Here is a 27,555-nt window from a genome sequence, read left to right on the forward strand (position 1 = left end):
TAAATCTCAACCATTTGAAACACTTAATTTTAGAAAGTAAAAAAGTGCACTTAAATTTACCTAAAATATTATTCATAAATTTATTAGATTTTGTAAAAACTTATTTTGAAATTTCAAAAGTTTGACTAAAGTGTCGAATATTTATGACCGTATGTTATTAAAGCAGTTCGATGATAAATCTAATGATACAAATCTATAGTAAAAAAAAATATGAACCGTCGAACTTTTTCATTGTTTGCTCGTTGCCTTACCAGTCTTTTCGAATTTGAGTTGTAGAACTTAATTTATAATTGATCATGGGTTGTTTCATTATTTTCTTTTTTAAGCCCTCTTAAAATTACTTTCTTGGATGATTTCTCATATAAGAACTAGTTCTCGCTCCTAGTTCTCATGTATCAGAAACTTCTATATGTATTAACTATTTAGTACATCGAGTACATACTATTATATTGTGGATTTTAAAGAGAAAAACACGTGCACAAAGCATTTCCTCATAACCTGTTTTTTTCTATCCCACTACTATACACACGAGTACTACCGCAGGACGACGACGGCCCTACTGCGCAATGACGATGACTAGCGCCGGCTGCGTCGCTAGCTCGCTGCCCCAACCCTCCCTTCCCAGATCCAGCTGGAGGGGGGAGGGAGGCGGCGGCGGCCACCCCATACAACAAAGGAGTTCGCCGGCGATGACGACGTGTTTTTTTTTAAGTTTACATGTTCATTGTTGTTAACTTGCTGTAGATTTGAATCCAATGATTTTGTGTTGCAACTTTACAATGTTTGTGATTGGATTTTGTTTCTTGGATGAGATTTGTGAGAATTTGTGGTTTGTGATTTGAAGCCCCTAGGGACGGGTGGGGTTGGCGAGAAAAAAAATTTTGGCGCTGAGGGTATTTTTACAAGCGGGACTACTGTAGCACCTACAGCGTCTGGAAAGATTCAAACTGCCCCCTGATTTTTGCAGGCAGTGCTTTGGTCCACCTGTAAAAATTAGGGATTTTTACCGTCGTTTAGATATAGACGGAAGGTTTTGCCGCCTGTGAGAACATGTTTTGACCGCCTGAAAAAACATTTTTTTCTAAGTAGTGTCAGTAGCAAATATTTGCCCTCGTTAAATTACTATTGAAAGCGCAGATAGTATTAAGTCTTGCACCCATGGGTGACAGCTTCACCGGTCACCACTACGCCTACTTTTCCCATAGAACCCATTTTTATTCTTGTTAAAAGGTGGCTAGGCATGCAAAACGTCCATAAGTTAATGAAATGATGGGCAATTTACATCTTAAATAGAAGCCGACGACAACCATGATAGCTAAGGTTAGTTGCCACACACGAGATTCTGGTCGAGCTACTTTATATTAATGGGAAATGCACACAAGCACATCAACACACATGTATATAACAATTACATATATCCGTAAATGTGTGTTTTTTTAACGCATTAGATGGATGGAGGGGGCCATGGATAAATTCGTGAACCCCATTGAAACTTCTACACAAAGTGAACTCATGGTCCCATGTGTTCTTAATTGTGGGGATCAGAATTTGAACCGAAAAGGAAGAAAGATATCCGTGTCACCCACGCACAGACGGCTCGAAGCGAAATCCTAGCCACCCGCCGCCGTCCCTCCCACCCTCCTCGATGCCTCGCTGCCACCGGAGCTCACCGCCTGGAAAACCGGGCGACAAGCAAGGATGGCGGTGGCGGGGCCAAAACCCGACGACACTCCATCTACAGCGCGGGGGAAGCGACGCAAAGCTCAGAAAGTTGTCAGTGAACTTCGGCATGGGCGGCGTTGGCCTCAGTAGAAGGCCGACGGCTACGGGCCGACAGCGTCGGCGGCCGCGGGACGCCTGCGTTGGCGGAAGTAAGAGGCCGGTGCTGGAAGCTACGACAGCGGATGAGAAGGAGGTTGACGCAGCCGACTACAGCGGGTAGATGACGACATTTGGAGTAGGAGGCTGACGTGACGTGGTTGGTGATAGAAGCAAGTTGCGGTCAGCAAAGGCCTATGTGACGCAAGCTTGGTGTGTCCGGCGGTGGCAGGAGGCCGGCACGGTGACGAGGTTGAGAGCAGCGAGGCGCAGGCCGGCCAGCGGCAAACTGAGCTGGTACGGTGCATGGCGAGGACAAGGTGGCAGTGATGCGGATGGGCGGCCTGAGATGACGCTAGCAGTCTAGCTGTGGCAGTGACAACGGTGGCCTTGTGAGGTGTGCGTTGCAGGCCTACCATAAGAAGGCCACTTGTGGCGACGACACCATAAGAAGGCCTCGTTGGCAGATTAGTGCGGAGAGGAGATCCATTCTTCTCTCTCGCCCTCCAACCTAACCGTGTGGATGGATTTGGAATGCGTCGGATGTCGAGCTTCTACTCGATGGTCAGCTGGCAGCAAGATGCTGGCGCGGTGGCTGTGCGTCGAAGGAGTGTGGTTGGTGGTGTTCTCTATGACCAGCAGAAGATCTTGACACGAGGAAGTAGGAAGATTACAAACGAAAGCCTAGCCTCTTTGAGCTAGCAAGGGCGACGCTTGCGAGCGCCACTTTTCCCCTTAGGGTATTATTGAGTGATCTCTTTTGCCCCCTGATGGATTCCTCTAGGTGAAATGTCTTGAACCTAGGATGGACGGTGCTGGCATCTCAGTGTCATATCGTTCTTGAAGTCGTCGTTTGGAAAATCCTTTTCCTTCGAGATGTCGTATTACTATCTCATTAGTAGTTCATTAGTAGTGAGGTCTGATTGTAAACGTGTGGTGTGGTTGCTTTTTTTTCCAGGCTATAGCCTCCCAAGGCTATATTCTTGTTTTTTTTTATTGTTCTATCCATACGAAATATCGCACTATACCTATATGTGTTGTTTAAGAAAAATTGAACCAAGTTCACATGAATCAACGGTGCTTCCCAAGCTATAATTAACCCAACTAGATTTAAGTTTAATCATCCCTGCAAAAGAAATATTAAGGTACCATGTTAAAACAAAAGAAACATTAAGGTTAATTACCCGGACTGCCTTAAGGCTTAACGTTGAACCAAACGCGGTTTGGACGAAGTGCTATCACCTCCGTCTGATAGTAAGAGGACAAAAAGAAATGTTTGGCACAAAACGTAAAGGGATATATTTTGTCCGAAAGCATGTGGCTTTTCGAAAGAAAAGTTTGACAAAAACAAAGCGAACTTTTCGCATAGAAAGCTCAAGCGCATGAGCGGATTCACCTATATTTTCAATCCAAAGAACATGTCAAATGCTAGGGATTATAGTATCATTATTTTCTGCTACACATGCATCGATCAATCTTGGAAATGGAGAGAAATACTAGAATTACACGGATGGGATTTGTGTCCAGATCCAGACCACCGGCCTATCCAAATCGTAGTATCTTTGGAACGAGTCTACGCTGCTGAGTGGATTGATTTCGTAAGCGAAATCCCCCAATGGTTTTGCGCAAGTCAAGAGTCGTCGGCTCGTCGCCCGTCAGCAGTAGTTGGGGGAAAGCATGTGACAATGTGATTGACGTACTATCAACGAACAGAATCGCGAACGGTATTCTGGGAGAAAATTTAGATGAAATACGGGCATGTGTGATCATGCATCTAAGTTTTTGACCGGTCATTTTTACATGATTCATGAGAAGGATGTGAATTTGGTGGACAGGTTTTCACAGGATTCGTCTATTTTCTCGGGAGAGTTTTTCAAATGCCCAGATTTCTGCTTCCAGCCGCCGTCCTTAACTCCTTACATATTGTTCAACGTTGATAGAAATCTGAAATGATAAACAAAATGAGTACAACTTCCATATGTCCAAATGAGTAAAACATTGATACTCCCTCCGTTTCGAAATGTTTGACACTGTTGACTTTTAAGCACATATATGACCGTTCGTCTTATTCAAAAACTTTTGTGAAATATGTAAAATTATATGCCTACATAAAAATATATTTAACAATGAATCAAATGATAGGAAAAGAATTAATAATTACTTAAATTTTTTGAATAAGACGAACGGTCAAACATGTGCTAAAAAAGTCAACGGCGTTAAACATTTCGAAACGGATGATGGAGTAGAATGCTAGGTTGTTGACATGAATCAGTTTTTCTTGGTACATATGTTTCTCACGAGAGTTTTCCAAGTGCCGAGATATGAATTAGATTATTCAACATCGACAGAACTCCAGGATAGTTCAGAGATGATAAACAAATAATGAATACAACTTGCATTCGTCGAAACAGACGAGGAGGACACTGACAGGGTGTCATCCTATTGTCGTTCATCGAACAGCACACACACACAGCACACAAACTGAATTTACAATAATGCAGTCAAGCATCAGCAGAACCCTAAAGGAGCATACACACGCCGTCAGCTGTGTTGACTGACTATATAACAGGATTGGATCGGCCTATTTATGTATTGGTCAGAAAGAATCGCTGCGAGAATTGGGGATGATCTTGACGTCAAGAACAGAAGAGAAAACAGCAGCAGCCAGTGGGTAACCGATAGACGACAACAAGATGAGCCGGAGAGTTGGATCATCTGATGAAGGCGTGCCTTCTTGCCCCTCTTTGGTCGACCTGAAGCTGTGGGGACTTCGGCCTCGTCACCTGCTTGGTTGATCTGTGTGCGAAACAACGAGTTCACGTTTGTGAGATGAAACGGAAAGGTCGATGACATTGTAGGCAAAAATCTTGGCCGTTTCTGCTCTTACCTCTGGGGACGAAATGGTCTGTCAAACTTCGGGAGAGGCCGTGCTTGTGGCACCAAGGTCCTCCTGAGCTGCTTCAACGCTTTCTCTTCCTCAATCTTCACATGAAAAGATCACAGCAAGTTAGTTGCCAGAACAGATGAAAATGCATCCAACAATGTAGGGATTTTGAGAAGAAGGCATAAGAAAATAATAACCTTTTGTGCGAATTCATTTTCCTCTCGCAATCTCTTGTAAGTTATTTCCTTTTCCTTCACCTGCACGACAACGAATTGCTCAGTAAATTCAGCCAATTTGGCAGGCTCCTCCAAACCAGATAATAGAACAAGCTTGCTTTGCTGACCATATTGTCAAATTCTGATCTTTGGACCGCCCTTTCATCAACATGTAACTTAAGTGGTTGAACTTCAGTGAGAGGCTTCCTCTCTTTCTCTGGAAGAGGAATGGGATCCCTGCAACAAAATTAACAGTATTAATATGCATCTTATAAGGGAAACCAGGAACTGTTGGGACAAGAGAAACCGTAATGTGAAGGCTTACTCTTTCATTATGGGGTGTGCCTTCACTACTCTCCTCTGGGCCTCTTCCCTCTCCATCCTCTCTCTTTCTTCCATTATCCTCTGTTGCTCCATCTCATGCCTCACCAAACTCTCTAACTGAAAGCCTTCTGGCCTCGTGCATGGTTTTGGTTCAGGCTTCGGTGGTATCTGAAGAGAGAGAAAATGTTAAGGCTAGCAGAATATGAGATGGTCAGCAACCAGGACATGTAATATTCGGTATGTTACTTTGCACGTACCACTGGATAGTCAGTTGTGTAGGGATAAGGATTAGCCTTCGGAATCCTGGCTTTCTCTTCCTGTAATTGCTTTTGCAGCAGTTGTGCAGCTAGCTGCCTCTCTTTCTCATGCCCTCTTTCCTGTAACATGGATAACAAAGTTATTTGCCTGCAACAGATAGGTAAATGCAATGTGTTGGGAAAACAAATAACTTTCATACTGCTTACATCTGTATGTAAATTGAAGGGGTTTGGTATTGTCAATCTGGGCACATCTTTCTTGCTATGATATGAAGATTCTGAGCAAAGAGAGAGCTACAAAATAGAAAAGGACTTAGAAGAAAGGTTTCTGGAAAAAAAATAATGAGCTTACTAGCATGACTTAGAACCCTCACCTTATCAAATAGATCCACAACTGCAGGAGGACCCAAGCGATCATCGGTAGAGAAATGGAATTCCTTGGGGGCTGTTGGTTGAGCCTTTAGATGTGGAAACACACCAATATCACCCTTGCTCTCGAGAATCTGCAAGAAATGATGTTCAGACTGGATGTTTTGAAGCACAATGCAATCAATGTATCAAATGTACAAGCTTCAAGAAGATAAGGAGACCTTTTTGTTCAGTGGCTTTGCCTTGAACTTGGGAGCCTTTTCTAATTCTTCTAGTTCCAATTCCTGAGAACTTTTCACCCTGCAGAAAGATGATGTTAGAGTAATCGAAAATAATCAATAACATAAAATGGCTTGTTTTCTGAATGATGCAAGTGGCAAAGGGAAACCTTGGTGGTCTAGCTCGTAATGCTGTCTCAAGTTGGGGTGGTTTTGGCGCTGTCAAGGTCAGTGGCTTACTGCTCTGACTCTGCAAGATTTGATTAAACTTTCAGTAATGCCAAGAATTTTAATTTTTAGGAGACTAATAAGAAGAAGAATTTACATACTGATATTAGCAACCAGGTTAAGTGAAGGGAGCTTACCCTGATAGTCCCCACGGAAGAAGCTTCGGAACAGGTGTCTGCATGTCGTGTAGCTCTCTCCATCGTTTTAAGATGAAACTCCTGTAGGTGTTGGAAAGGAATAACTGAATCAGCCAAACAAAGCTGTGGAGCTCATAAATTTCTGAATCAGCCAAACAAGACGTACATTAAATTCAGGAAGCTGTGGAGCTTTCCTTGGAAGAGGAGGAAATGAAGGGGCCTCCGCAATCTGAAAGGAGAAGCAAACAAATAGTTAGTCTTCAGATCCTGGATTGAGTAGTTAGTATAATCAAAACCAAAGCAAACAAATTTCTCACTTTTTTGTTAAACGGCCGTGCTCTGAACTTCGGAATTTTGGCTAGCATCTCCTCCTCTAGCTCAGCAGAGCTTTTCACTCTGACAGCACGGACCCTGTGGGAGGTCTGGAACTCAGGTTCCTTTGGCCTTGTTAGCATCAGCTTTGTTCTTCTTTGTAATGCGGTTGCTGCATCCTCCTGCATTGTGCACAAATTGCAATATGTCAAAATTCTTAGTACCAATAATGATTTCGTCGTCAACGGTTCAGATGTAATAACTGTGCAATATTTGATATGCAGATATCAGTATCACAAAAAGGACATCGGTCTTTGTATGGAACCAAATACCCACAACAAGACTGAGAAGACATGTATATTAATAAAATTGGAGAAATGCACACAATTTAAAATTAATAATAAAGGGCACATGAGTGCTAACATGAGAAAGCGATCTGTTGTGAGGGATGGCCAACTCTCTAGTCCCAGACTCGAACTTCTTTACCATCTCTGCTGCCGATATATAGTGAGTCACTTCCTGCACATGGCAGAAACAAAAGTTGCTAAGTGCCAAGCTCACAATAACAAAATCACATTATACTTGCATTCTCACAAGAAACATTACAATTAAGTCTATCATTTAAGAGTCAGAAGAGCAACTTGGGAGCTACCTTGAGAGAGTGTGAATCGTCACGGTGCTTCCTCATGGCCGACAGGCTCATCTCGGTGCTTCCTGCTAGACCACCTCCTCTCCCCTTGTGAGGCAGGGTCCTTGTCTTCACGTTCAGTATCTAACCACGACGGCAAACACAATGTTTCTCAGAAATCTCGCGCAACGCAAACACATGTATTTGAAGTGCCATCTTTAATCTCATCCCAGTATTACCTGTCTTGTCCTCCCATCATCAAGCTTCTGTCTCTTGACAGCTTGATTTTCTTGTGCGATTTCATTCGCAGCAGTAGCGGCCTTCCCAGCCAGCAACTCACGAGGGCATCTGAAAAACCAACAATTCAGACATTAGTAAGAAAATAATCTCCAGATTAATATATTTTTTTATGAGTGAGCATGACTCTTACTTGATCACACTCCTCTTGACGCTCATCGACTGCTTCAAAGCAGATGGATGTGCCCTTGAGCCAGTCAAGGGTGCAAGACCTCTGGAGGAGTTCGTTGCCTGCACCTTCGGAGTGAAGGCTTCTGTCTTCACTGTCAGCTTGGGACAGGTAGGCACCGTAGTGACAGCTTTGACGGGTGGAGGCCTCTGAATCTTCGGTGTGCTAGAAGCAACATCTGCTGCTAAAGCCATGCAACATTGATATCAAAATCCAGGGATCAGAGTTCTTCCCCACTGCCATTGCTCATATATAACTAGCAACTTACATTTTGCATTGGAAGGGACAAACTCGAAGGATTTTGGCGATTCCTTCTCATCCTCCTCTGCTGGTGGCGACTCCAACATTGCATCACTGCCCAAAACAACCAATTAGTCATTCACATGCCAAAACCAGCAAGAAACGGAATGAACCAACAAATTGAGGTCTTGAAATGCACCTTTCTTGGTGCTTATGATCGCCGTCAGTGACACAATTTTCACTGGGATTTGCTTCATGGACCTGAAGAATTCAGGATGTGAGCTGCTAGAAACCCAACACTAGTACTTACTGAAACTGAGAACATAGAAAACATGAAAACATCAAGAAATCACGTACAAGTTTGATGGAGCCGTCCTTATTCTGTTGCACATTCCTGAACATCCAAAAGTGAAGATGAAAAACACACGAGAAATCGATTAACTTCATCAGATCACAACGAATCATCATAAACAATTTCTTTAGTTCTCCAACTCTTACCCATCAGAATTCTGCGAGGGATTGGCGGCGCTTCCTGCTGCCTCCTCCACTGCTACCTCCTATCATGACGAACGCAGAGGCCAACGGACAATAAGAAGGGGGGAGATTTACAGAAATTAGGGCAAAATTGGGGGGTTATTCCCGCAGCTTTCTGCTTCGTACCTTCGGAATCGGCTCCGCGTCGGTGAAGTCGCAGAGGCTCTCGATCTTGACCTCCGCCCTCGACTCCTTGATCCTCGGAGCGAACGCTGCAAGCAGGTAAAAGAAGAAGAGCCCTAATCAGCGCAAAAAAAGCAAAACACGGGAGAGGGGGGGATGATCGAGGCGGCGGGGTGGGGATTGGGGAGCGTACGGGAAGGGGCGTGGCTGGCGGAGGCCTCGAACCAGCGCTCGGCGGCGCGGATTTCCTCCTCCGTCTCGTCGCAGACGAAGTCGAAGAACTTGGGCGCGCAGAACTCGTAGCCCTCGTCCACCAGTAACTGCGGCGGCGGCGCCGCCGCCTCCGGGTTCGCGTCCGTCGCCATCGGTGCTTGGCTGGATAGCGGGCGAGGCTTAGGGTTTCTCTCTCTCTCTCTCTCTCTCTCTCTCTCAAGTGCGTGGTGATGGCGTCGAGCGGAAGAGGAGGAGAAGAAGGTGGTGGTGGTTGGATCGGGGGAAGAGGAGACGAACGTTGGGGGGATAGAGGGGGAGGAGGCTCTAACGGTCGGGAGAGTTTTAAACGGTTTAACAAAGGGAGGTGTGCGGCGCTTGTGTGTGAACGGGTCGGCGGCTCGGAGCCGGCGCGGGGTCGCAACGGCTATTTTTGTGGGGTGTGACTGACATGCTAGGCCCAGGGAGATTAGTGCCACTGTGGGGGAGAGGCGAGTCTTACTAATTACTACTCCTACCTGTCATGTTCTACATTATCTCAAACTGGAGTCAGCTCACATTCTCATTTCGGTAAAAACATTCTCAATCAAATCAAATATTATTCTTATAGCTGAGAAGAAGAATCTTAAGTTTGGTCTGTTTAAATAAATTATCTCCTCTTCGTCCTAATATAAGTGCGGCCTAACATAAATGTGACATTCAAAGACAACGAATGTGCCATATATCTACTTAATTGTACAAAAATACATTAGATTCATCTTTCTATCTCTTCTATATGATAAAAGTTTTACATTGGAGAATAAAAATCTTACATGCCTTATATTTTAGGAGAGGGAGTAACAAGTTAAATTGGAAAAAGTTTAAATAATTTCTTTTTGGAGGAATAATAGTTTTCAAAGCGTGACACAAATATTCCGGTTCTTGCCAGCCTGTTGCCTATTAAACAGGGCCGAACAGATATAGGAGGCCAGATTAATTCATAAATTCTCGGGCATCAGAAAATGGAAAAAAATTGATGTGTTATTAATGTTCCTCAGGTGATATACAGGTACAGTGGGTGCAAAGTTACATTATAAAATGGGTAGAAAATGTGTTATTCACCGCGAACACAAACAAATGAAACAACCGGTAGCAGCACAAGCTGCTGAGAACAGCTAGCAACAAAGAGATTTCTAACCATAGCGTTATGTACACTCAAAATTAATTATACATTGAATCATGACGGGTTTTTTTTTTTTTGTATTGTCTTCAGACGGAGTTAAGATCTTGGGAAACTTGGTTTTGCCACCTGCACCAATGGCATCAACTCACTCTTTGTTGTGGGAAAGCAATAATAAGAAAAGGGAAACAATTTCTCTAAACAAACCTTGTAAGAAGGAACCTCGCCAAAGGGCTTACGGTAGGGGCAGCCAAGGAAGGTGTATTAGCCATTTTCTTGTTACTTGGAGGTTCAGAGGGAGGTTCAGATTTCTTTGCGAAAACTGATGTCGCCGTCTCTTGAAGACTTTGCAGCGAGGACTCCTTCGAGCTGCAAACAAGGAGGTATCATGAGCTACAAGCTGAGCACAGAGGTAAGGTAAGCAGAGGAGAGCACAGGGGTAAGGTAAGCAGAGGAGCGCATAAGAGAGAACACAAGTGAAACTCAGACCTCCCTAGCCGATGGAGCATTCTGCCAATCAGCACCTCACAAGATCCAGGTAGCTCTTTTTCGAGATGCATCAAGGAATCAAGGAATGTATGAACAACTGGTCCGTTAAACTTGTCACCAGTAGCCTGCAGCATGTCATCAATACAGTGAAGAGTTTGGCATGTCTCGAGTTGTACAAAGATCAAACTGATAAAATGTGGTGATGACACAACTCATTCGAGATTGGATTATCCAATATTAAGGTTAAGGCTTCATTCGTTTCAGAATGTTGGCTGAAACTTTCCCCCGTTCACTGTGCGCATGCTTCTCAAATTGCTAAATGAAGTATATAGAAGTTTCTTTAAAAAAATCATATTAATCCATCTTTCAAGTTTGAAATAATTAATGCTCAATTAATCATGTGCTAATGGTTTATCTCGTTTTACATGCAGCTGAGTAGCTAAGCACAAATGTCCTTCAAATTCAACCTAATTCTTATAAAAAAATGTTAAGAGCGTAAATAAATGTGTTTTGGGGCTTATAAAGAATTTTCAAGAAACAAATGTATAATGAGTAGTGTCAATGTAGCAACTAATAGCAAACACAGTAGATTGAAAAGGGAATGAGTTAAATATACTGTACCTCTTTTAGAGAAGGAATTATCAATGACGAGAGTGCAGGTGAAGATACAGAACCAGAAGCTTGAGGAGCTGATTGTCCATCATGTATCTGGCGTGGTTTGCGACCTTTTTCCATGTCAGCATTCTCACTAGGATAAAAAAAAAAGAATCTGTTAAGAAGCGTTACAAGAAATGGACAGAAAAGTTTCCCGAGTACAAAACAAAACTAAAACCAAACTTGCAATACCTTGGGGCATCATGACTGTTTACTGCCGAAATTCTGGGTTCATGTGATTCCTTTTCATGTTTGCTGATAACATGTCTTTCACGAGCATTACCCTTTTTAAACGCAGCCTGGAGAGCAGCCTTTGCCTGCATTAATTACCCAAATATATGAATAAGTATCAACCATTAACCACAATTGAGAAATTTGCCAACAACATTCATGTGCATCACCTCTGCAAGGTTAGTTGCACTGTCCTCCAGTGAAGCATTTGGTGACTTTTCTTGGATTCCCAGTCTCGACCTTGAAGATCGTGGAGTTTCTGGTTCTTCAATTTGATTCCGAACGACTGTCCCACTGATAGACGTGTCTTCATACGAGGAGAATCTACTGGGAGGCTAATAAATAAAATGTATCAGACGCTGTTGCTTACTCCCTCTGATTCCAATATTAAGTAGTTTTAGACTTATGCCAAGAATGAAGGAAACAGCACAGATGACATTATTGCCCTTCATTTACATTACATTGAAAAGACTAGTCATTTATTTGTGAGTACCATTTATTTAGCATCTGTAAATAAAGAATCTATATAACTGAAAATGTTAGTAGTTGTGGTGTCCATTCCCACACCACCCCTACCACTAACATCTGAGCACTACAACAAGTCCTCCCCCATTTCACTATTAGCTTCCCCTATGTTTCAAAATCCTACTTGTTCAATAAGAAAAATAATAGTAGTACTTGGACTAAATAAGTGCTTATAATTGATTTAATAAGCTAGAAACTCAATTTGTTTTCTGTTGCAACGCATGGCCTCTAGGCTAGTAAAAGATGAAAAAGTGCTTAAAAGTACCAAAACAACATACATTTAGAAAAGAATTGTGAAGGCTAAAATGACCTATATTCAGAATCGGATTGGGAGGACATACTTATCTGTCTTGTTTTGGGGGAAAACTATGACATTCATATTAGGAATCTAAAACACACCTTGGAACTGTGGTTAGTAGCTGCAGGGTACACCTGAGATGCTCTTGGCGAGCGCAGTACAACAGTTCCAGACCCACTTATAGATTGGTCATTCTGGAAGATAACCATTAGTTAGAAACAACACTAACAATTAGACAAATAGCATATCTAAAAAAGGTCTTACATCTTCTGTAGAACTCTCTAGTCTTCCATATTCACTTTGTGCATCTCTCTGCGACGGGTTTGTTGAGATCGACTCTTCAGACCCCGTCCATGATGTTCTCCATTGATTTTCTCGATCAGCTGTACGTTTTGGTGTGTTTGGACTATGAGAAGCATCGGATCTACTATCCTTGGTGGAGGTGACTTGTGATGGCTTTAAACCACCTCGAACAGTTCCTGTGCCCTCTGATCTGTCTGGAAGATTCCAGCCAGCAGCTTTCCTAACAGTTCCTTGACTAAAATAGAATCCCAAAAAAATAATAATAATAAGGCACAGGAAGACAAACACGATAACGCTTACAAGTTATTTTCTAAATTCACCTTGAAGGAGAGACTACATCCCTTGTAGCCCTCTCAACCTTGATAGTACCAGTACCATCATCTTCTTCAACATGTGTTCGACCATTTTGTGTGGCATCCGCACTGCTTTTTACTGGAAACTTCGGTCGCTCTCTGCCAATAACAGCAATTGAGGAACAAGGGAATCAGATAGGTGTTGAGATGTCTCAATTATCAGCAAAAGACTGCTTTTAACTCTTCTCTCTGTTATGAACAGAAGTACTATACCACATACCTTATTCTATCCAGAAGCTTTGGAGATTTTCTAGCATTTCTTACAAAGCGGTGCTTAAGAAGATCCTTGGCACTTAGCCTCTGTGAGAAAGTTATAAAGGGAAGGCGTTAAGGGCAAGGACTTAAAACACAATTTTTTGCAGGTTAGACATCAATAATTATCAAATGAGATTGATAAAAAAAGCATAAAGCATTAAAATTTCCCCCAAACATTACAATATGCCAAATTTGTTGGAAAAACGGGCATATGATGTTTTGTCCACAATAGCATGTTAAATATCCAGAAAGCTGTTGTACTGTCCCTGATACTCATTCTGTACAACATATCATAAGATTTTATTTCTGTTCCCCTTCTAGTCACAAATCATGATCTCAACTATGACAGGTGGAAGTCCAAATTTAATTTAGTATCAAAAGGAAAACATCGATACTGTGTATGTTTCACTGTAATCAAGTCCTACGACTAGTCCTAAAGTCAGTCAGGGAGCACGACTTGACTTATGGGCAGAAGATGCAATGGAGTGGAGCAAAGGCAGCAACGGTAAGGCAAATCAGGAAACAGTTGGCATCAACATTCTTGTTTTCATGAATATCTTTGGGAAACAAGAGCAAATGACGTGATTAATGGAACAGGTAGAAGCATGAAAGAAGAATATTACCTCTGCTGGATTCTTCTTTAAACATAGTGACACAAACTCCTTCATCGGTTTAGAGAAATGCTCATCAAGCTGCATTTTTTAAAAATTAATATACTATATTCTAGTGGATCAAAGCAAATGCTTTGCGTATATTGCAATTAAGCATTAAAGAACAGGGATTGAAGATTAACCAAGTGACCTGAGGAGGATTTTCACGAGGTATCATGAAAAGAACTCTCATGGGATGGATATCTGCCAAAGGGGGTTCACCTTTTGCCATTTCAATAGCAGTTATACCTAACGACCAGATATCTGCCTGCATCAGGACACAGACTTGGGTAAAAAGTTCAGTAAGCAGCAAACTGTTTAAAGAAAAACGCACAGCTACCTTTTCATTGTACCCGTCAGAGTTTTGAATAACCTCAGGTGCCATCCAAAAGGGAGTTCCAACAAATGTCTACACAATTCAAAATTAAAAGCCATTAGCAATATTACCTTCCAAAAGCAAAGGTTTGTCCTTGAGCTAAAAACACTACCGAATGATACTAGCAGAACAGGGAGCTTCCATCTTAATTAATACTGATAAGTGCTTATGGCTGTATAATTCAAATTTTGAATTGCGCTAAAGCATAAATAATAATCTTGTGATATGCTTGATTAGATTTATCACCCTCCAAAAGTTTTCCATTTGAGTACAAGTAACGTATGCATATAGCCAAAATATGATTGTAGATGAGTCACTAGGTTCCTGGTGCACATATACAGCAATATCGAGTAACTTGACATTGAAGAATCATGGTTAAGATCGCACCTTTCTCCTTGACATTGTTTTAGTCAGCTGCGCAGAAACACCAAAGTCTGCAACCTATGGAATAAAAATATAAACGTTTGCATAGATATTGTAAGCTAAGAATTAATAACAGAACTCAGGACCATCCTGACAATGGAACATAAAATCATTGAGAAATCGTAGAAAGGTTATACCTTCACATCTCCACTTTCAGTCAGGAGGATATTTGCCGCTGCAAAATATCACAGAATGTGTATATTAGAATGTGTGGTATACTTCACAGGTTCACATTAGTAAAATAGGAAAGAAAATAAATGAGTCAAAGATCATCAATATATCAGGACTAATCAGTAGTCACACAATAGTGGGGTCATTCGTTTATGTTCAATCAAATGCTATGAAAATACTAGCATCAAATGTATTGGTATGTTACTTCTGTGTAGTGAAGAACAATTTAAATGTGCAACCCATACAACTGCCTGCTAACTCTCCATTATCTTTTCATACAGACTCTAATGGTAGACCTATTTGACCCTATTTGACAGTGATCTTCCACATCATTGTACCTGTGGAAGTGTGGAAAGGCATTGCAGACTTTCCAGAACTCAATCTTATGTTTAAGATTATGCAAGGTTTGCTGGGGTTTTGTTCTCCCTCCATATCCACCAGCAACACTAAACTTTTCAATTCATCTAGCGCCAATACTAATGCAATGGCAAATGAAGGTTTTCACCAGCCCTTACATCTTAATCTGCCAGATTTTAATTAAACAACAGCAAATATCTAATTGTTCTGTGTATCTGAGGATTCCCAAGTTAGTGAAAAAGAAACTTCACTTTAATAAAAAAACAGTGAGTGACGATTTATCTTGATAGAAAATAATAGGTGTAAGTATGCAACGTAACAATAGTGGATGGGGTGAGAAAGAGGTGTCGCCTCTTGAACCACATCCTACTAAACCATCCAACTTAAAGATGGGATAAATCAAGAATAATAGTATAATACTAGTAACATGATATAATTGACCTTTATCAACATCTTTTGAGTTCTGACAATAAAGATAAATGTGCAATTGGTATTAACGCATTAGTTCTCAAAGAAAGGAGTGTTAGCCCTGTCCAGAAAGCCTCCTTTATAATGGTTTTGTGGATATTGTACTTGGTGGACAGGACAGTAGATATGAGGGTTATCTGGCCCGTAGTTATTAGGAACACAGCACAACCAACCAGGGGTTGAGGTACTGCAGTCAGAATATACCAGTATGATAACAAATGCTGTACAAAGGGAGGTATAGACTGTAGAGTTCTTCAGGACATGTTACATGGCCCCAATTTTTCCAGTTTGATGACCCAAATGCTTTATTAAATGCTCATATTCAATATAAATCCAGCAATAAAAAGGGAAAGGGAGAGAAATAATCAAGACCTTTAATGTCACGGTGAATCTTTCCTTCTGAATGAAGATATTCAACTGCATGTAACAAGTCCCTCAGAATGCATGCAATAGACAATTCATCTAGAGGAGGGCCAGTTTGGAGCTACAGATGAAAACAGAAATCATACCAACTTCAAATTTTGAACCAATTGAATGATTCTTGAAACTGAAATGATTTATTAACTTGTATGTAGATAATATAAGATTTTGCCGTGTCAAATAAAATATAAAAAATAAACACATACTAGGTCAGCGACAGAACCACCAGCCATATATTCCATTACTATCCACAGTTTCGTTTGATGAAGATATGAGCCATAATAGTCAGTTATATATGGACAACGGCATTGTGACAAAACAGATATCTCCTGCAACATGAAATTAATCCTATTAGGAATTAGGAAATAAATTATCCACATTCAATTTGATCTCATCATATCCTGTAATTGATACAGCGTATAAGGCGAAAGAACAACCTTTTGGATGTCTTCAATGTCATCCTCACTGCATAGAATTAAAGGACATATAAGTAACTAATATAAAATTCTGGTAGTGTAGAAAACTATATCAAAAGAACCAGGCAAATCTAAAAGAGCAAACAGAATACACCACTTTGTTACTGGTACAAGAAATATATTAGCACCAGTACACAATACACCTTTTCTTCTTGCAATAAGCCAATAAAAAAAGGATATCATGATTGCAAATGGCAAGAAACATGTTGGCTTATATGCCATAAAACCTGATATAATATGGTAAATAAGGAGTCAGAGGGAACTTCAGTGAAGAGACTCACGCTTCTTCTAAATCGATAACTTTTATTGCAACTTCCTTATGCAGTTCCTTGTCAAACCTATAGAATAAATGACAAGAAAACATAAAGTAAGAACTGAACTTTACTGTCACAGAAAAAGAGGTTAGATTAGAAGAAAGGTCATGGAGAAAATATAAGGTAAATCTTTAATCTTTAAAAAAGCCATGCACAAAATGAGGCATGAGTTAGAGCATCATCATCACATTCACTCCTGATCGTTGGATTCGAACACAACAATTGGGAGTGCAGAAAGAAATGTACTCAACAAATCCTATGTAACGACTATAAAAATATGTCAGTAAATCAAACATCCTATAAGCTAGTACTTTCTATAAAAACGAGAAAACTAAAGTTCCAAGTATATTGTGTGATTGAAACTTTCCACGCTAAATTGCACAAACAAATTACATCAGCAAGGCATGGAATTGATCCCGGTATCAACTGATATGTGGAAGAGATAAAGATTTAAGTGCATCTCAGATGTAACCCTCTATGTGTGCACTGTGGTACCAACACAAGTTTCTTACTTTGAGATGCTTACAACTCAGGAAAGAGATTTTTTTTTAGTTCGTCCCATACCAGATTTATGTACTTAAATTAAATAGCATATAAACTTGGCCACATACCTATCTTAGCCCAAGCATCATGCGAATAACAAATTTTTCAGGATAATCCATATGATATTTGGCATAAGTATCATGGAGATCTGTGTCTCAAACAATAATAATCAGTGTTGTATAAGTCGGAATACTGGTGTCCAACGGGCAAGGTACCACTAAGCAATTAGTCATAATACAGATAATTATTCGGAATTATACCGAAATTTAACATTCATCTATACTCCTTTAAAAGAAGAGGAGTGGTGGTGGCAGTGAATATGCCACCCCATCTACTCCGATTGTAAATTTTGCAAATTACCCCCTTGAATACCCCTTGGACTTCTTAATATTAGAAAAATCAAATCTAAACGGATAGTCACATATAAAATCAAATTAACGTCAGTATTCCCTCAGCAAAAAGTTGGGTAGCACATTTCATAGAAAATATATATTTATTTTAGGGAAAATTATAGTTTATTTTATTTTATTTATAGCAAAGCACAGGTATTTATCTAGTACAAATAAAAATATATATGTGCCCAGTTGTTCATTTTTGGAGATATTTAAAAACATTGGGTTGAACTATACATTTGTACGGTGACAAATCAAATAAGGAAATATCATCTTTAATATGTAACTAATGATGGTTTCAGTAGGTAGACATGTGGATCATACATTAGCTTTGCAACCTTCTCAACTGCAAAATTCATAAACAAGTGTCTGCTACACATCATGCTATCATCGCATACTAGCATACAAAGTGGAAACTCAAAAGCAGCACCATATACCTGAAACAAAGTGCAAACTAGACATGGAAGCAACGTATCTGCAAGCATGAACTTAATTGGGCCAACTGCAAGCTACGGGCACATGCAAACTAGAGAAGATTTGTTGGTATTAACACAAGATTGAGCAGCTCAATCAGATAATTAACCATTAATTGACCAATTAATCGGTCCAGCCAGTCGTTTTAACGTTTGTATAGCAAAAAACCATACCCAGTTACATGTATGTGATACTTTCCTTTCCGTGTACATATAAACGGATGATTATACAGCCGGATCATAATAACACATAGTCATGATACAGATTAGTATACCTAAGCTATCTAGTCTAGTTCCTCGTTACTAATAAGATTCTGACCAGTTTTACCACCAGAAAATACAAACTTTCCACGAGGCTGGAAAAAAAAAACAAGTTCCGGTCAAGTGGAAGGAACTGCCGTAGCATATTCCCTACGCGGACATCTTTTTGCACCAGATATAAACCACAAAATCAAGGTATAGAACTCATGGCACGAACCCTGCCACTCAGCTAACACGGAGAAATTAAAACAGATTTATCTCATTAAGGCACTAAACTAGCATTTCTTTTGTTTCCCTGCCACACACTCGAACCGCATACCTTTCCTCGCAGATCCTGATCGAACAACCAATGGCACCTAACTAGCCGCGACACCCAAATTCCCCCCCATGAAATGCGGAGAAATGCAGAATGCTACACCGTCTCGAAGCACCCCAACGCTCGAAACGCCCAATGCCGCTCGCCCCGAGAGCGAAACAAGACGCCACCGTCGCCCCTCCCCACCTCCTCCCCCCAACACACATCATCGTCCCGAAATCCGCGAGCGTGAAACACGAGAGAGAGAGGGAGAGGAAGGTAAATCCGCGAACCAACCCTTTGTAGACGTCGCCGAAGGAGCCGCGGCCGATGAGGTCGCGGCCGCTGAACCGCGCCTCGATGGCGGCGGCCATGGACGCGGAGTCCGACATCCTAAGATCTGCACCCCCGCCGCCGCCGCCGCCTCCTCCCGCCGGGGCTAGGGTTTTGGGGGGGCGGAAGGCGGAGGAGGAGGAGGAGATCGAGGGATTTGGCGTCCTCGTCGGCGGCGGTTGGCGCTAGGGCTTGGATTGGATTCGGGGAGGGTGGTGGTGGCGTGGAGCTTGCGGGTTACGCGCTACTCTCTCCGCCCCATTTCCGTCTCGCGTCGCGCTTGGTTTGCTGTTGTTTGTTCATCTGGGGGGCTGGACGCGCGCCGGGGGGGGGGGGGGGGGGGGGGGGCCGCGTGGGAGAGCGGGAAGAGGGGTCGGGGGTGGCCACGGGGATCGGGGGCAGGGAGGGAGGCACCGGGGAGTAGGGACGGCCTAATGTTATACGGGACTCTTGTGGCAAATGAAATGGGCTCCTCCCATGTTGATTTTGGATAAGTTAATTTTACAGGTGTTTCACTCCCTTATCTAATGTTTTCATTTTCATTTAAAAATATATATGTTTGCTAATTTTACATATTTGGAATATCCTATGTCCTCTTTTCTTCAACTTCGGTTTCCCACTTCCACCGCTTAAAGCTTGATGGATAAAGTGGCGGTCTCTCCTAATTATGTTTGTCCATCATGCCTACTAGCAACTCAGCAATAAAATGCGTCAAAAAAGAAGTAAGTCAAACTCATGAGCCACAAGAGCATTGGTGAAGATAAATGGAGCTCGAGCTTGAGATGGCACTCTAGGCAATGCAAATAGAGATCGAGCTCAGGGTCGTATCGATGTCGTTAATCTTAGTGCATGGAGCGGATTTGGAGGACAGATGAGTAGAAATGTAAGATGGCAATGACAAGCTCATGAAGAAGCATGAGCAATGTGGTGCAACCATCTCTAACTCCAACTAAACAGATATGGGTGGGTGGATAGCGCCGATGTCTCATGTGGAGGCGAGTAGGATGGCAGCAACCTTTTTCGAACTCCAACCAGCTGGATCTAAGAATTAAATAGGAACAACATGGCAACACCATAATTTGTGGAGACTCTCGGCTGCAAAATTCGAGAACCGTCGTTGCTTTCCTCTATGGAGAAGCTTGAGCTCAAGCCTTGGGTGGCACTGGCAGAGACGCTCGAGCTACAAGTATGGTATAGGTAGATCTTGAACTTGATCTTAGGGGAGGTGATGAGTAGATTAAACTTGATCTTAGGGGAGGTGATGAGATGTAAATGATGGTGGTGGTGCTGCATAATTGGAGTTAGAGAAGAGAGATGGATTAAGGATGATCATAGTATAAAATTGACAAACATACACAGCTTGAAGTAATATCGTTAAATATGGGTGGTTCAAAATGAACATTGGTAAAAATACCATAATCAACCAAACCTAAGGGGAATTAGAGGTGACTTTGACTCAAACTACCTCTTGCAAATTTACAACTTACACTTGCAGTATAAAAGTTCGATATTAGATGGAGGCTCTAAAAAATTATTCAATGTGTATATTAGTATATTTTAAACATTAGCATACCAGGAGGCATAGGTGGCTTGCCCCCCGAAAGTGCTTGTACAAAAATCCATTAAAATTATATGAAGAAGATTGGCTAGCTCGATCGGTGGTTTGGTTTAAAAATGCTCTAGTAACAACATTTCCTTTAATCAAATTAAGATTTGTTGATTTTTTGACTGGATCGGTTCTTTAGCTCCTTTCTGAATTTGGTCTCAACTAATTGTATAGAAAAAAAAATGAACCAAACTAAACCATTTCAAGCAAAGGTAAAGAAAAAGTGAAGCTGACTTATCATCAACCCCTTTAGATACTGAGTAGTTGGATTGAATTTTGAATTGTACAATGGTCCTCCTTTTGTGGCTGGACATAAATTGCACCTTCAATGATGGATTTCTATTTTCCAATCCATCCTATAAGGTGGTAAGCAAACAACAATTCCAAATACAAGTTGAGATGGACTCAAAAGCTAAGATGTGATTACATGACTTCATGTCTATATATCGTGGTTGTGCATCTAGCTTATAAAGATTCAAATCCGATTTACCACCGGTATATATCAATAATCTTTGAGTAATTACACAAATGCATGTTTGGTAGGTGAGTACATGTGCCTCAAACAATATTTAAATGTGTGTAAATTACACGCACGACACATACGTGCGTGTATATCGTACAACAGCGTTAATGTGATTACAACCGTATAAAATAACTCCCTCTCAAGGGAAAAAGAGTTGAGGAGATACAACAAACTTAAGGCACCTTTGGATTAAAGAATTTTCATATGAATTTTGAGAATCCAAATCCTTAGAATTTTTTCTTATCTAGGTTGTTAACGTAAGATTGAAGTATGGAAATTCCTTTGAATCACATTCCTATACGTTAATTCCATATGAATTTAACCCATGACCTCAAACCTCATTTTTATTTTTTCCTTTGATTGCTTTTCTTTTTCTAATCTCAGCTTTCCTAGTATAAACATATCCTCTACTTTTTCTTTGTGATGTTTTCTCTTCCACATCTTGTGTAGCTGCAAGACGCGGGAGATGGGCCCCGGCTGCGGACGGGGTGCCGGAATGAACGAGCGAGCGTGGGCCCCGGCCGCGGACGGGGTGCCGGAATGAACGAGCGAGCGTAGGTGAGTGCCGATGACTACCACTAGTGGAGCTCTTATTGGCTGTGGTGGAAGAGTAACATGAGGGATTGTGGCCACCACCATCCACACTAAAGTCGTCGCCCTATTTGACCGAGAAGCTAGTTAGCACGGTGAAAAGTAGCAACTTGATCGATCAGTCACCTACACCCACACTAGAAGAAGAATGGCAAGAACGAGTGAGCTATATATGTGGGAAGGCGAGAGCCACGATGCCGGCCATCACGACAGTGTGGGGGGATACAGGTGTGACGTTGGGCAAGGCGGCGTGGTGATTGGGTTTGGGTTTGAGGCCGCCCCGGTGTTGACAGCAATGACGGAGGTCGGGATCGACTGGAGCGACATTGAACTGCCAGCTGGGACGACCGGTGTCGGTGTGAGAGGGCGGGCGTCCAACGTCGATCTACTGAAGCCGAGGCAACGATTTTTTTTTTTTCGTACGCCAGAGGAGCGAAGAGGATGGCGCACATCAGGGGCACCCATCTTGTGTGCGCCACATGTGGATCTGGCACAAGGGCGAAGTGAGACGAAGCACATGGGATCAAATGGGGGTGATGTGGGACCCACAAAACATGTTTTTAATCGCTAGTACTGGCTGCATGCAAGTTGTTTGACATGTGAAGTTGTGCTACCGCCCGGTGCCAGATTTATAGCTCGCTCTCTTCTCTTTCCTTAATTATCTCCCCCTCCACCTAGGAATATGATGACATTAAAGTTTTTGGAGCCTGCTGATTCATCTTATTGTATATGCTCTTAAGAAGTCAATTGCGTCTTCTCTCTGTCTCTCTCTCCTTTAGAATCAATCCAAATTCAAATATTATTTTTCTGTTAGTCATTCAAACACATCATCTTTTGAATTATCAGGTGTTATCAACAACTATTGTTCCTGCAACAGTTGAAAAATAGCTATAACCTACCACGGTGTTCAATTGATGCAGTCGCAACAACAATCCCGGTCGATCAAGCCCACAATGTTTTAGATTCTTATGAGATTCGCTAGCAAACTACTCCCTCCATCCCAAAATAAACTAACCTCATAATAGAATATGACGCATCCTAGTATAAATGAACATGATGTCTCACGTCCTAGTACGAAGTTGGTTTATTTTGGGACAGAGGGAGTAGCATTTAAATTCAATGCTTATTTTATTTTTAAATCTAGCGTAGTCATCAAATCCATAGTAGTCAAATCAAATGCTACATAACCTGAATTCAACGATCAACGACATACATAGGAGTAAGTACCAGTACCAGAGCTCTTCGACCGTCTGCCTAAGCCTAACACACATGACACATGGACACCGAACACAACCGTAGTTCACTGCAAAGGTAGCACTACTGGTAGGCTAGTAGCAAAGCTGATGAGAGCAGCGGCCGCAGATTCACAGCACGATGGGGTCGGACGACTGCGAGCCCTTCCCTCCCACGCGCCTGAACCTCTTCGCCTGCACGCAGCTCCGGCTGCTCCGCCGCACCGCGCCGCCGCCGCCGCCTGATCCCTTCGCCGCCCCGTCCTCCTCCTCCCGCCGCCGCCGCCGCCGCCACTTCTGCTCCTCCTCCTCCTCCTCCTCCTCATCCTGCTGCTGCTGCTCATCAGACCGCTCCTTCGGCGGCACGGCGTCGTCGTCGTCGGCGTCGCCGCGCACGATCCCCGGAGCCTCCGCGTCCCCCGTGCCATGCGGCGCTTCCTGCTCGCGCGGTGGCATCACAGCCAGGGGAGGGATCACCGCGATCACCTGGGGCTGGGGCTGTGGCGCGGCGTCGCCTCGCTTAAGCGGCGGAGCAGGAGGGGAGGCCTCGATGAGACCGCGGATCCTGGACAGGGACGTCGCCAGCTCGGCGGGGAGGCGGTGTTGCTCCAGAAACCGCGCGACGGTCGGGAGCTCCTCCCTGACGCCCTCCACCTGCATGAACCGATCCAATCGATCACAACAACGAAACGCACGATGCAATCACCCGAACTGAACCGCGATGACACGCTCACGTCAATGTGACAGCTTCCTCAGCACGAGTGTTAGGGAGATGGATTCTAATCTAATCACTCGGTGCATGTCCACACGTTTATTATACGTTAGCTATATGACTATGATTTTTTTAAAAAAAATGACAAGATAGATTGATAACAAACATGCCAGCAAATTCGACTTCTGTAAGTTGTAACAATGATAACAAAGTTAATTGCGAATATATCTATACTAATTAAAATTTAATTTGCTACTTTTATTACAATTTAAATAAGTAAAATTTGAGCTTGCATATTTGTAGGATAACATATTATTACATATGAATCTACCTTGTTATTTTTTTTTTAATTTTTTTATAACCATTTAGTTGATAGTATGTAGCAAAAGGGTAGATGTCCACCTAAGTGATTAAAAGTGTTTCACCGACAGGTAGTTTTACCACGGATATCAGGCTGAGCCCAAGGGAAGCTCGCGCCATGGTCGCCGGAGTGAAAACATCTGCGGCGGCGGCGGCGGCGGCATCTGCTGTATGACCATGATCACCACCATCTGCAGCGTTGATCAGCTGCTGGAACCGTTCGATCTCTGAAGCGTACATCAGGCTCCAGTCCACTGCCGGGTTCCACAGCTGCCGCTGGAACGCGGGGACATCGTTGAGCGGGCGATGCTGTTCTTGCCCAAACTGGCGAGCGAACCGGTCCGGGGCGTAGATTTCCTTGAGGTTGAAGCTGACCAGCCATGTTCTGGAGAAGCAGAGGTTATCCGGAGCAGCGCAATGCTTCGGAATGGATGCAGGATCAACGCCCTTGTAGGGCTCCCAGTTGACCTGAAGTTGTTGTTCATATCATCATATGGTCTCAAATCAAATGGCAAGGGAAAGGATGAAATGCTGAACACAAAACTGTGGTGATGACTGATGAGAATCACAACTCAGATGGATAGACTTTTACATCAGAAACTTGAAGCAGGCCGAAGGCTTTCCTGATGTCTGAAACGTTCTTGGCCGGTTGAGAGATCGTGCTCCCTGTCCACTTGAGTACTCGTGGGAAGATGTGTTCTGGAGGATCATACATGTCAGGGCGCAATGCCGGAATATACTCATATATCCAGCCCTACAGACAGATATTCAGAATATATCAGAACATTTTCGCAATGGACACAGTGAAGGCACAAGTCACAAACTTGGTCTGTAAGGTAAAATTTTGTGAGAAACAAAAATGGAGAATTTTGTTATTTCCTATCATCTTTATGCCTTACTATCAATTACAATTCTCATGTTGAAGTTCATTAATCCTTTTCAGAAAACATGAACAGATCATAACAATCAAAATAGTTTTTTGATAGTTTCATAGAACTGGAAGATCATTTCCTACTCGAAATTCAAGTGATATTTTCCTATACAATGGTTTTGTTAAACATACCATGAGCAAAGCCGCGCTACCGAATAGCCTTTTTCTGGCAGAATGGGCCACGGCGATGGAGAGAGCCTTGTAGAGATGAGCAAGAGCAGCAGCACCCCAAGCATATTCCTGTACCTTGTCAAAGTCTGACAGAAGTGGCAAATACTTTGGTGAGACATAGCCCCTGTCCCTCTCTGGAAGTAAGGCTGATCCAATCAAGAACAGGAGATATGCCCTGGTGCCATACATGGTCTGATCATTGGTGGGGCGTTCCGGGATCCGGCTAAACTTGGATTGCAGCCAAGAGAGCTTCACATGGCTGCCCCTGCAGTCCCTGCAATCAGGCACTTGCCCCAGATACTGGAAGCAGAGGTCTTCGACCGACTTGTTGAGCACAGCTCCGGTTGTCACCACACGGCCTGTCACCGGAATCCCCAGTATGTAGGCGGCGTCCCTGAGTGAGGGTGCCATTTCAAAGCCATTGAGCTGAGCAGTGTTGGTCTCCTTGCTCCACAGTTCGAAGAATGCCATGAGCGCGATGCGATCGATGACTAGGCCTGCTGTGTGTATCAGGTTGCCGAGCCCGCTTGCATCGACCAATTGTTGCTGCTGCTCATTCAGCTTCCATGTGTCGAGTCTCTCCGTCGTCTGGCATACGGTTAGTTCATGGGTTCCCTGTATGTTTGAGCATCAAAATGTTATGATTTAGGTACAAACTATATATCACAAGAGCCAAAGGAAGGTTCAGCAAATTGGTGTCGCTTGCTCGTTGTTGATAAATAATAATTACCTGAATGACGCTTTTGTTTGTTGGTTCTGCCTCTGCGGATTCCATCTGGTTCCATTAAGAGAAGGAATGTTATGTGGTAAGTGTGCATACAATCCAAGAATTGCTCGCAGAGAAATTTCAGTTTAAGCATCCAGGTTAAGTACGGCAAGAATTTGCATAAGTTTGATAACAACTTAACAAGTCCTCAATGAGCGGTCTATTGCTTATATGAGCAACTGAACATGTAATTGAGACTTTGTTCCCCTCAAGGAAATGAAAAAATTAACTAGCACAGAATCTGGAAACTTTGACATTGGTAATCAAAAGGACTGTATATATCAGGCATGATGATAATAAGGCTGGGAAAAACTGTAGATACCAGGTTTGATTCACTAAAGTTCACCAAAAAACTGTAGAAGTTTTTAAACAGATGACGTGAGCTCTACCCTTAAGAGGAAGAGAACTGCAACCACAAAGAGCAAAAGCACTAGGAACAACTGCTTTAAATTTTCTTCAGAATAAGGAGAAAGCAAAATGCCAGGATTGGCCACATACAAGGTACAAAAGGACAGCAGCAACCAGCCAAGAAACCATCAAAGTTTACCTGAACAAAAAAGATACGTTGTGAAACAGGAACTGAACTACTCATCTAATCAACTGTAAAAATAAAGAAACAAAATCTGGAGGAAAATTGAATCGAAATGACGTAGATGAAGTTGGTTGTGCGCCTAACAGCAGCCATTTCCATCATCTTAAAATATTGCAGCAGATGAGGAAGAATACCAGCACTAAATTAACGAGTATACACTTGATCAAGAAGATGGTATACCATTTTAATCATAGAAAACATCACACAAAAGAGGGGGAACAAAATATCGAAGAAATACATCCGATAACCATCCATTTCCTTCTAAAACTGACTAGGAAGAGCAAAATAAAATTGACCGCTATCCTCTAAAACCCAACCACAAATATGGAAATCGGGACAGAAAACAAAGGGGAAAGGAGAAAAAAAAAACTGAAGACCATAGATGAGATGGAACCCTTACACAGAAGCTGGAGACCATCCATAGCAGTTGAAAAATTCAGCAGGAAAACAGAAACACACACCCCACACAGGCGATTCCCAGTCATAAGCACAAGGATGAAATGATGAAAGAATACCAAAATGCAGGAGCAAACAAAGCGATCCGGGATTCACCATGAACGAAGGAGATGCAAGGAAAAAAAAATACTGGCATATCATATCACACGATGAGAGTGATAGAAAAGAGAGAGCAAACTAACCAGGATCAATGAGTAGCCGCAGCAGCGAGCGAGAGGCAACAAGAGCACAGCAAAGAAGGCGAAGAGCTTCTTCTATGCAGGCGAGCGTTGGTTGGGCAATGAAAGGGCAGGCGATGGCGATTGCCTTCGTGGTTGCCTTGCCTCCACCGCTGACGTGTGGGGCCCCCCGTGCCAGAGGTCGCTGCTAGGGCGAAACGTGGCGCTCTCATCACTGGTAGCTTTCCCATGTAGAATGATCACTGATCACATGG

The 27,555-nt window shown here is 42.6% G+C and overlaps 3 protein-coding genes across 5 annotated transcripts; all 3 read right to left on the reverse strand.

The window, feature by feature from the left end:
* Positions 1-4,130: 4,130 nt before the first annotated feature.
* LOC9271299 (protein TPX2) lies at positions 4,131-9,244 on the reverse strand. 2 transcript variants are annotated; one of them, XM_015791213.3, is made up of 23 exons: positions 8,947-9,244; positions 8,757-8,842; positions 8,595-8,653; positions 8,454-8,490; positions 8,296-8,357; positions 8,125-8,210; positions 7,821-8,037; positions 7,630-7,738; positions 7,415-7,534; positions 7,186-7,281; positions 6,768-6,944; positions 6,617-6,679; positions 6,451-6,531; positions 6,256-6,335; positions 6,089-6,167; positions 5,873-6,001; positions 5,706-5,792; positions 5,499-5,618; positions 5,243-5,409; positions 5,046-5,154; positions 4,900-4,959; positions 4,706-4,800; positions 4,131-4,614 (listed from the first exon to the last, which is right to left on the reverse strand). In XM_015791213.3, exons 1-23 carry the CDS (start codon positions 9,116-9,118, stop codon positions 4,530-4,532), a joined length of 2,376 nt encoding a protein of 791 aa, XP_015646699.1. In that variant the 5' UTR covers positions 9,119-9,244; the 3' UTR covers positions 4,131-4,529. The 2 variants fall into 2 exon arrangements, with proteins under 2 accessions (XP_015646699.1, XP_015646698.1); XM_015791212.3 differs by having other exon boundaries at positions 7,821-8,040.
* A 721-nt stretch (positions 9,245-9,965) lies between these two features.
* Positions 9,966-19,506, reverse strand: LOC4343333 (uncharacterized). Its single transcript, XM_015792451.2, has 20 exons — positions 19,147-19,506; positions 16,853-16,909; positions 16,533-16,560; positions 16,302-16,424; positions 16,048-16,159; positions 14,817-14,854; positions 14,644-14,697; positions 14,221-14,289; positions 14,032-14,148; positions 13,854-13,922; positions 13,196-13,275; positions 12,943-13,074; positions 12,584-12,857; positions 12,421-12,513; positions 11,667-11,831; positions 11,458-11,582; positions 11,233-11,359; positions 10,612-10,736; positions 10,330-10,491; positions 9,966-10,251 (listed from the first exon to the last, which is right to left on the reverse strand). Exons 1-20 carry the CDS (start codon positions 19,239-19,241, stop codon positions 10,212-10,214), a joined length of 2,085 nt encoding a protein of 694 aa, XP_015647937.1. The 5' UTR covers positions 19,242-19,506; the 3' UTR covers positions 9,966-10,211.
* Positions 19,507-23,066: 3,560 nt separating this feature from the next.
* Positions 23,067-27,448, reverse strand: LOC4343334 (protein MAIN-LIKE 1). Of its 2 annotated transcripts, XM_015792101.3 has the most exons (7): positions 27,305-27,378; positions 26,573-26,621; positions 26,039-26,083; positions 25,270-25,923; positions 24,799-24,960; positions 24,288-24,674; positions 23,067-23,788 (listed from the first exon to the last, which is right to left on the reverse strand). In XM_015792101.3, exons 2-7 carry the CDS (start codon positions 26,609-26,611, stop codon positions 23,267-23,269), a joined length of 1,809 nt encoding a protein of 602 aa, XP_015647587.1. In that variant the 5' UTR covers positions 26,612-26,621; positions 27,305-27,378; the 3' UTR covers positions 23,067-23,266. The 2 variants fall into 2 exon arrangements, with proteins under 2 accessions (XP_015647587.1, XP_015647588.1); XM_015792102.3 differs by lacking the exon at positions 26,573-26,621 and having other exon boundaries at positions 27,305-27,448.
* Positions 27,449-27,555: the final 107 nt, after the last annotated feature.

Source organism: Oryza sativa, chromosome 7, assembly GCF_034140825.1.
Source record: "Oryza sativa Japonica Group chromosome 7, ASM3414082v1".
NCBI lineage: Eukaryota > Viridiplantae > Streptophyta > Magnoliopsida > Poales > Poaceae > Oryza > Oryza sativa.